General features: G+C 48.5%; 1 protein-coding gene across 2 annotated transcripts in view; it reads left to right on the top strand.

Annotated features, from left to right (window-relative positions):
• The first annotated feature begins 4,647 nt into the window (after positions 1–4,647).
• NR6A1 (nuclear receptor subfamily 6 group A member 1) overlaps positions 4,648–10,246 on the top strand; it is a 198,585-nt gene continuing 192,986 nt past the window's right edge. For both annotated transcript variants that reach the window (XM_045846264.1, XM_045846263.1), the window contains exon 1: positions 4,648–4,913. In XM_045846264.1, the coding sequence (XP_045702220.1) occupies positions 4,814–4,913 (100 nt within the window). In that variant the 5' untranslated portion in view covers positions 4,648–4,813. The remainder of the gene's footprint in view (positions 4,914–10,246) is intronic.

Below are 10,246 nucleotides of genomic sequence, written 5' to 3'. Positions count from 1 at the left end.
CCGGGCCCCCTTTCAATCACTTTAGCAAGTCCTTCCGCCTCGGCGCGCCCGGGGAGGGTGGGGCTGCACCTGTTCTCCTCCCTCCCCACCCTGTCTCTGTAGGCGACCTCCCCTGAGCCCAAGACAGGGCATCCGCCTGTATGTCTGTTTACTAGTAAACTTCAACCTCTCAAAAAGGAGCACTTACTCGTGCCACAAGTGTTGCTGCCCGCCACTCCTACCTCACCCCTACTCTCCAGCACAACCCTCGCAAGCACATCCCTTTTCTTTGTAGCATTGATCACTCGATGAAATGATCTACTTGGTGTGTGTTTCTTTGTGTCGTTGGTGCCTTCCCACGTGGAAGAGAAATAAAGCGACCAGTGCACACACTTCGTCCAGGAGCAGCTAGCTCAGCGGTCCTGAAGTGTGGCTGGGGGGACTAGCAGCCTCAGCATTACCTGGAAGCTCGTTAGAAATGCAAATGCTCAGGCCCTGCCACCCCAGACCTAAGGAAGCAGGAACCCTAGCGGGGTCCAGGAATCTGTGCTGTAACAAACTCTCCAGGGAATTGAAGGATTGCGAACCACTAGCCTAGCACCAGGTCTGCTTCTCCGTAAGTCTCAGCTGAATTAAAGAATCATAGGTGTTCGGTATAAATTAGCTTCTTTCATAATTAGAAGTCCCCTGGGGAGGTGTCAAAACCAGGGCTAGATTAATGTAAAAAAAAATAAATGTGGTGTGTGCTTTTATGTGCAGAGACCAGTGATTTTCAACCGGTGTGCTGCCAGCATTTTTAAAACGTGCAGTACCTGACTACTTAGTCGGTGGCACTGACCTCTTTTCATTGAGATGGTCAAATAACAAAGAAATGGCAGCGGCCAACACAATAGCTGTCCGGTATGAATGAATCAAAATTCTACCTCTTTTTTGGTCAGGTTAGCAAAAAATATATTTGTGGGTGTCCCGCAGAATTTTAGTTACCAGTTTATGTGTGCCATGAGATGAAAATTGTTGAAAATTGGTGGAACAGACTATCTGGGAATGAATATGATAAATCGAGGCAGTGGTTATGGCTAAGGAGGGGAACCAGCTCTTGGGAACCAGAGTGAGGAGAAAGGCTTACTTTTCAGTGAATACATTTTTTTTTTTTAGACCCAGGGGGTTTTGTAATGTATGACCTATCTATCCAAACAACAGACGAAAGGCACTTAAACGGAACCTGGCAGGCGTTTTCCTTTCCCAGCCCTTTCTCCCCAGGCAGCCTGGCTCCGACTTTCTGGCGAGGGGGTCCTCAAAGAGCAAGGCTGCTGTGACCGGAGAAGTCTGCCCCCTGCTGGCTGTTCCCCACATGGCTCCACGGTTTCTGGGTTTCTGGTTTCCTCCTTTCCACCTTCTCTCCTGCTCCTTTCTCCCTGAGGGGGCTCCAGTCATCATGGATTCTGTCGGTTCCAGCTTGGTCTCAGGACCTTTGCACACACTTCTCCTTCCCCAGAAGCTCGCTCTCTGTGCAGCCTGACCCACTCCTAGTCGTCCTTGGCATCTAATTTAAATGCTCCTTATCCCAATATGCCTCCCCTGATCAGCACCTCAGGGGGAACTGAGCCCTGTCACACACTCCTTAGCACCAGGAACTTCCTAAGCGTGTTCCATTGTAGCACTTACGTGCGGCTGTGGGTTTGTGTGATTATTTGGTGTGATTAGTGCCTGTCTCCCCCATCGTGGGGGCAAGGGCCCCGTAATGAGGGGCTCACACCTGCCTTGTTCTTAGCTGTATCCCTGTCTAGTCCTGTTAGTCTGTCTGCTCCTGGCCTCAGGACCACTTCCCTGCAGACCTCTCCCTATCCTGAGAGGCTTTCCTTTCCAGCTGGTCAGTCATGAGTGCTCCTGGTGGTGAGAGTCTTTTGCATCTCTCTCTGAGCCCCTATTTCCTCATTTGTAAATTTGGGGGGAAGTACTGACCTCTTAGGATTGCCGGGGGACCCTGGTGGGGGAAGAATCCGTAATAGGTGGTAAGCGTGTAGTAGGTGTGTACCTTTCAGGACAGTGGCTAGGGACTGAGTCCATCATCACTTCCCTCACCTTCCTCAGTTTTGTGGTAGATTCCTCCTAAGAAGCATTTTTGGAAGAGTGGTAACTGGGTATTGGGACTACTCTATACATTGGTCACGTTAGTAACAGGTCCCATTTCTTAGGCCAGACCTTATATTCATTGCTTTGTATGCGTCATCTTATTTAATTTTTGTAACAATCCTGTGAAGTAGCAACTATCCTTGTTATCCCTCACCCCCTTGGAACCAGACTTTGAGGCTCGGCGGTCAAGTGCCCGAGGTCAGTTATTATGTGGAAAAGTCAGATCTGTTTTATCCACCCACTCAGCAATTATTTATTGAGTGTCTACCATGGTCAAGCCCTGTGCTCAGCAGTTGCAGTTGTAATGATGAGGGTGAGAAAGAAGGGGGTTGACTAGCAGGGAGATTCCAGGAAGGCTTTGGGAGCGAGAGATGGCGGTGCTGGTCTGAAGGGTGAGTTGTTTCCCAGGGCTGGGTGTTTGGCTTAACTCTCTGCCCACCTTTTATTTTTTTAATAAAAAAAAAATGAACGGATTGATTTGAGAGAGATAGAGGAAGGGTGTGAGAGAGAGATCAATTTGTTGTTCCATTTATGCAAGCATTCATCGGTTGCTTCTTACATGTGCCCTGACCTGAGACTGAACCTACAATCTTGATGTATCAGGACAATACTCCAACCAATTGAGCTAGGGCTCTGCCCACCTTTGAACTTAGATTCAAGTCAGGCTCTTTGTCCACCACTGAGACCCCAGGGCTGCAGGGGGTTTCTGCAGTGCCCTAAGCCCCTGGTGAGATCTCCAAGGAAGGGTCCCTCTGCAGAGGCCTGTGGTAGAAAGGCAGTTCTGGCCCGGACACAGGTTAGAACCCCGAGTTAAGGATACAGCTCAGAGGTTCCATCTCCTCTGTCCCACGCTGACCCCTCCCCCCACACTAAGGGCTCCCCCCCCCCCACTGGTAGTGGGGAAGCAATCACAGAGAGATTTCTCACAGCCCACGGGGAACTCAACAGGACCCTAAGGTAGCACAGAGGGGACCTAGATGTCCTCTAGACATTAAGGATGGTGTCCCAGGAGATATTTGAACAGGGCTGTGGAAGATGAATGAGGGGCTGGGAGTGGGGCAAAGTCAGCAGCATTCCAGCTTGGAGGAACCAAGGATCCAGGTTCTGGTGTCTGGAATCCCCACCTCTGCTAGGTGACTCCATCAGTGTCCAAAAGGGACAACATTGGAGCTACCTCACAGAATGGGTGTCAGGTTCATGCAACGTTGCATTAATGTAAATCTCTCAGAACAGTGGCCGACACAGATTAAGGGTAACACAGTACAGGTTAACTCCTGTTGGTAAGAACCCGCGACTGCAGGAAAGTTGCAAAACCTCCTGCATAGCAGGTGAGGGAAGGGGCAGAGGTCAGACCAGACAGGGACTGAAATGCCAGGATGAGGACTTTTTGAAAATTAAGCAATGACATAGACGGGCCAATGGACTGGTGGAGCGGCGTGGGGAGAGGGCGGGAAACGAGCAGCCAGTGAGGAAGCCGAGGCAGAACCCGGCAGAGTAGAGGCGGGCAAGGCATCCGTGTTCTGGTTCTTTGTTTTCAAGCAGGCCAGGTGAGGTCTTCGACCTAGGGCGGCAGCCACGACGAGTCCTTCCGTGAGCCGGTGGCCGAAGGCGGACGCGCCGGAAGGCCCAAGGCTTATGGCCGCACGCCTCCTGGTGGCCACGGGAGGTGGGCTCAGCCGAGAAGAGCAGAGACTATAAAATCCGGGAAACTGAGGCAGGCAGCTGGGCGCGGGGGCTGGGGGGTGTTGGGGACCTTCCAAATGGACCCCGTCCCTAGTCCAACTCCGTATCACAGACAGGGAAACTAAGAACGGAAGGGGAACGAGGATGATGGGTGAGGAGTCTCTCAAACGGAGAGCGTCAAGACACCAGGCGTTAAGAGTCTTTAGAATTTTTTTAATGGCATCAATGGCCTGGAGCTTAGTTTGCCTTTCCGTTCAACGGGCAGGCGGAAAGTGAAAGAAGAGGAAGAGAAACTTAAGTCTTTCCCGCCCACCCGGAGGTAAAAGCCTTTAAAGAGTACCCCGGAAAGGAGAGTTTTATAGATTCTATTTGCATACGAACGCAGTCACCTCGAGTTAAACTCCGGCCCTTTAATCTCCGGTCCAATTTGTCCCAAAGCCGCGGAGGGAGACCCTCAGAAATACCTCAAGCTCCGCCCCCCTGAGCCCCGCCCCCAGGGCTGGGCTTCGTTGCACGTGCTCGGCCGGTTCCTTGGCGACCCACCTCCAGGGAAAGACTCACTGTCGGGGCGGGGAGATGCAGGAGTCACAGGAAAAGTTGACCGTGCATAAATCACAATGAAGAAAAGGCCCTGAAGCAATATGTTAAATTTTGACAGAAGTTTTCATTAAGGTGTACGATTGAGACAGGCCTCGGCTTTCCCTCCTCAGAGGTGCTAATCGTTCTTCCCACCCCTTCAGTTGCTGGAGTCCCGCGTGGCCGGCCTCGCGGGGCGGACTCCAATTCCCAGCGTGCCCCGCAGGCCCGAGCGTGGCAGCGGCGCGTGACGTCGGGGGAGGGAGCTGGCCAGTGCTGAGGGGGCGCGGCGCGGAGGGGCGCGGAGCCGGGCGCTTCGGGACCCAGAGAGCGCGGCGGCCGGGAGCCCGCAGGCCCCTGACAGCCCCCTCCCCGCGGCGGACGACGAGGGGACCAGTCATGGCGGAGCAGCGAACCGAGCGCGGGCCCTGAGCACCACCGCATGGAGCGGGACGAACGGCCGCCTAGCGGAGGGGGAGGCGGCGGAGGCTCCGCGGGGTTCCTGGAGCCGCCCGCCGCGCTCCCTCCGCCGCCGCGCAACGGTGGGTGAGGGGCGTGCGGAGTCCGGGCCGATCAAGAACCGGCTCTCTGTCCCCGGATCCCAGGGCACCTCCCCTCTCAGCCTGCTAGTACTCTGGGAAGCTGCAGCGGCCCCGGGTCTCCTCGGCGTGGACCTTCACCCCGGTCCCCGCAGCGCGGACCCTCCCTCTCCTCCCCCGTCTTAGTGCGCACCCTCCCTCTCCCTCCTGGTTCTCAGCGCAGATCCTCCCCCTGTCCCCTCTACCCCGACCTTCATTCCTCTCTCCCCCAGCCCCTGTGTGTGAATCCTCCCCCCACCCCCACCTCGGGTCCCTGCTTCGCGCACCCCTCTCCCCCTCCCCCGGTCCTCTCGGAGCAGAGCCCTCCCCTTCCCCTGGGTCACTTCAGCCCGGATCCTCCCCCAGCCCCGCACCTCGCGTCCCGTCAGTGGGGGCTTCCCCTCCCCCTCGGGTCTCCTCTGCCTCAGCCTCCTGTTCCTATCCCCCGGCCCCGGTACTCTCCGCGGGGGGCCTCTCCGCCTTGGCGTCCCTTCCGCGCGGAGCTGTCCCCTCCCCCCAGTCCCCTCGGTGCTCCCTCCGCTGATGCTCCCTCCCGGTTCTGCCGACCCGACACCACGCCCTTGGTTCTCGCTGCCCCATACCTTTCTGGAGCCGCTTCTGCAGCTCCGCACTTCCCTTGCGCCCCCACCCCCGTACGCGACCTCTGCGCGGACCCTCGAATCGCTAGTTACTCGGCCAGCGTTTCCTTTTCCGACCCCTTTGCGTGCTCCGCGCCCCATTTCTCTTTGGTCCTTCCCCTTCTCTGTTAGGCGACGACTTTCTACTGGCTCGGAGCTCTGGCCCGATCCGGTGTTCGGGACACCTGTCCCCCTCCGTCTACCGGCTGGTCCGGGTCCGCGCCCGCCCGCCGCAGTTCTGCACGTCCCTTTCGCGGTCTCGGACCCTGAGCCCTGAAAATTCCTCACCTGGCCCGGCCCTTCCGGCCTCTCTCCCCTGCCCCTAAGTCCGGGCGAAGTCCTCAGGTTCCTCGGGGCTGTCTCTGGGGCTGGCTCGTCCTCCGCCCCCCTGGCTCCCTTCCCCTCCGGGACGTTTTATTTGTATCTGTTTGATATTTTCCCCCCTCGGTGTTTGCCGCGGAATGTTTTTATTGGTAACGTGTAAGGAGCTTTTGTGAGGTCGTAAAAGGTGAACTTTTGAACTTGGAAAGCGCCCTGGAGCAATTAGCGCAGGCGATAGCCCCAGGAGGCCCGCATTACAAAGGGTGCTCGTACGGGCCGGCAAACGCTCCGGCAGCAAACCCGATTTATTTATTTATTTGCCCTGCCTTCCACCTTTCACATCTCATTTCCGAATAAAGGGCAGGCTCTCGGAGAACCTTGCCTCCTCCCCTCTCTGCGCCATAAACTCGCAATTCTCTGAAAGATCTAGGACAGTGTCTAACAAGTAACAGATTTCAAATTGAATGCAAACACCCGGGACAGTTAGGAGGCACTAAAAATTAATTGCTTCGGCAAGAAGTTTCTTAGTCAGGACAGTGTGACCTGGCAGGTGTGAAGAAAGTATCCTGAATATAGGTCACTTCGGGCGCTCAATTGTTGAATGAGAGGAATCTTGGGGTGGATCTGAACCTCCATAAGTTTATTGCCAATTCAGTAGACCTGCTCTTTTTACCAGTTAAGGGAAAAGTCTGTTTAGAGGAGAGCCTGGTTAACTTCACTTGATGTTGACCAAATAGTGACGTGTTTTCAGAGCTCTTGTCCTTTTTAAAGACGCCTGTGATGTGTGGTATCTAGGTGGTTGGTAGTCCCTTGGGATGTCTTTGGAGACTAATTTCTGAATGTGAACATGTTTGAGATCGATAAAACCCCGTGTCACAAAGAAGGGCTGGAATCCAGTTAGGGTAGGAGACAGTATCATAGGAACAAAGGATTTCTTTACTGCTTTTGACTTTTCAAGCTTTCAAAGTGGAGATCTGGTTTTGGTACCAATGTGTGAATGTTGCAGATCTGATCCCAAGTTTACCACAGCGATATTTCTTTTTTACCCAACCCTAGATCTTACAGCCCACAGTCGTGTATTTTCATAATGTCTTTCTGTGTGTGCATACTTCCTGTACCCACCTGTGCATAACACATAGATGATAGATTTTGCTTCAGACTTCAGTTCTACTTGAGAATATTGTTGTGAGGGAAGACTAGGAACTGCATTTACTATTAATTATTCATTAGTACATTTTAAAGAACTCAATGGTAATTTTAACTCAATCAAATTTCCCATTCATAGTCTCATTTCCTCAATTGGTCAGAACCATTTAAAAGACTGTTATTGAGCAATCCATTTAGGCTGAGGTGGCTTTAATATTTTACATCAGTCCTATTTAGTGCTACAAACATTTCCTTTTTGTTGCAAACACATGGGACTTTTGACAGTCTGATGGGCTTAAAAGAAAATACAGGAAACATTAGACTGTCGAGGGATGCTTTATTTTTTAGTGTAACAATGAGCATTTTGTCCTGTTTTACAATTAGTGTTCACTGTCTCTTTTAACATGCTCACAGAAGACTTACTAAAAAGGTGGGGGAAGGAGAGTTTACCTCTGGAATGGTGGGGACATTTTTTTTTTATATTTACTAATATGTATTTTTCTCTAAAAGCAAATGAAACTGCAAAAGTTCTAAGAGAAAATGAATTTTTCTCATTTTTAAAATCCTACCGACTGATTTCCACTTTGTCTGAAATATGTGCATAGATAGGGAACTTGATATGGTGAGGTCCTTTGGTTTCTGTCATGAAGAAATAAACTGGGGGTGGGATTTCAGAAATGTTTTCTCGCCGGAAATGCCATTGATGCTGAATTTACAGTCTTTTAAATGGTTTTTATTATTCTGTCGGAGCAGAGTTGCAAACCTTTTGATGCACCATCACCCTTCCAGGAATTCCCTGTGCTAACTGCACTGGATATTCAGATGTGTGCTTGTAGGTTTTCCTAACAAAAATGAACTCTTTTAAAGGACTGCTCTCTGTTGGAGTTTCAAAGGCAGATGAATGATTGAGGAAGTATGTGCTAAATATTGAATTTGTTCATTTCGTCTTAAGAGAATGAGGGAGTAGACTTAAATATTTCAAGCACTTGATGAGAAATGGAAGAAGTTCACTAAATAATCGGGTGCCTTTTTCCTGTTACCACTATGTTACCCAAATGTTTATCCCTGAAAATAAATGAACAGCTGTTTTCCACCACAATTTAACTTCAGTTTTGTGACTTTGAAAATTAAGTTAATTCTGAGTCACCTCAGAATTTTCTACTTTCACTACAAAAAATGCATACCATAGCACTGCTGTTCTTTAGAACAAGCAGCACACAGGGTTTTTTCTTTTTTTTCAGTAGGTTCTGTGACGTCCAAACAACACTCAAGATTCACTGTTGATTTTGAACAGTGGAAGTGTGAGATGACCACATTTCTAAACTTAGATTTACCATCCACCAATTCTTGTTTGGGTATTTCTGTCCCATAGAATCAAAGTATGATCATGACTTGCTTCCTAATCTGTAGGTCATTCTGAATTCTATAGCAGAAAGGTGTGTGTGTGTGTGTGTGTGTGTGCGCACACGCATGCATGTGAAAGGGAGTTAGGTGAGGAGGACAAAGAGAGGGGAGCAAATGAAAAAAAAACTACGTTTCTTAAAATATCCCCGAATCACACATTCCCATATTTTACTCATAATTTCTTGGTTTGTCATTTTTTCCCTTTTTTTTCTGGTGGTGTAGAGCAACGGTAGAAAATAAACTTTAGATTAAAATACTTCATTTTAGGTTAGTGGAAGATGAAGGGTAGAAATGCCAACTACTACGATACTGGTAAGGGAAGTTTGTTATATCACTTATAGTGCTTGTTATGCAAGTTGGCTTTCAATTGCTAATGATACTTGCTTGTTTTGGGACCTGGGGCTGTGTGAATTTCATCTGTATTATAAGTAGGTATTTACTGGTTTGTGTTGAGTAGGTTGGTTCATTAATGAATTGTGTTCAGATGGCAATTTCTGGCTTCAGAATTCAGGATAACTCCTTTGACATAGGAGACTTCCTTTTCAGCATGCTCATCTAGATCCTGGGGACCTTATCTTAATTTTTTGTTCTTATGTTTATTTTTGTGTTGAAGCCACGTTAAATGACATTGCTTTGTTTAAGCATTTTTTCCATGTATATAATTAAGTTGAAAGTTAAATTTGGGAAGATGCCCTTTCAGAGTAAATTGAAATTGTTGGTCCAGTCTTTTCCTTTTGTGTGTGTGTGAACCAGTCATCTGTTAGGTGGAAAGGGTCATAATCAGAAAAATCAAAATTCTGAATCAACAGCTAAAAACAAAACTTGCATTTCAGCAAAGAATGAAAGGGTCTCTGAAACAATTTTAAACAGGAGATAGTATTGAATATGCCCCACAAGCAGTGATCCAGCACACCCAGTTCTCTGTTCTACTTTGAAAATATTCACAAAACCAACAAATTGTGAAAGAAAATGTTTTCTTTTCAACTTTCACATTCTTAATGTCAGCTATTCCTGGCTCAGGTAATTTCTTAGAGGTTTACGGATGCCTTTGATTGATAACAAGGTTTAGAGATACCGGAATTATTAAAAGTCGGCAAGAAGTACTGACTGAGCAGTAATGCCTTTTCTTGTGTTGAGCTGATGTTTCAGATTCATCTGAGCTTAATCTTAAAAAAAAAAACAACCTCTGGATGTGACTTTGATGTACAGTATTCATAGAATGAAGTCCGGTCTGCTATTTATTTATTGCTTGGTTTCCAACATGGCTTATCTTTACAAAACAGATAAAGCCTTATCTGTTAGACCTTAATTTCCTTAATAATGGGAAATTAGAAAAAACTGTTGTGTCTAACCTGCTTTTCAGTGTGATTTAGAAATAACGGTAGAACAGAGAACTTTATTTTAAAGAATAAATCATTTTGTACTTTATTTCGTTATTTCCTTGTTTCCCGCTATTAAAAAGTAGCCTGTGTAGAACAGGTTCTCAAGAAAACGTTTTTCTCCTCTGGTTATGATTATTTAAATAAGACCTTACTATGTAACCTGGTAATTCTGATTAACTGATTTAGTTGGAGGAGAGAACCAGAATTTCCTCAGCTGGCTGTTGGGGAGCTGAATTGCTTTTTACCCCACCCCCAGCTGCACCAAATCTTTTGATCCCTAAGCTACAGTGGTTGTCATTTGAGAAAGCAAACTGAGAGAAAATAAGTTGTGAAAATAGCCTACTTTAAGTCTTCATTTGCATTTTGGAATTTTTGTTGTTGAAAAACCTATAGGAATAATTGAACC

The sequence above is a fragment of the Phyllostomus hastatus genome, unplaced genomic scaffold (genome assembly GCF_019186645.2).
Source record: "Phyllostomus hastatus isolate PE091 unplaced genomic scaffold, TTU_PhHast_1.1 phas_contig_495, whole genome shotgun sequence".
NCBI lineage: Eukaryota > Metazoa > Chordata > Mammalia > Chiroptera > Phyllostomidae > Phyllostomus > Phyllostomus hastatus.
Note: the sequence above shows the minus strand (reverse complement) of the source record. Positions and strands in the feature narration are given on the sequence as shown.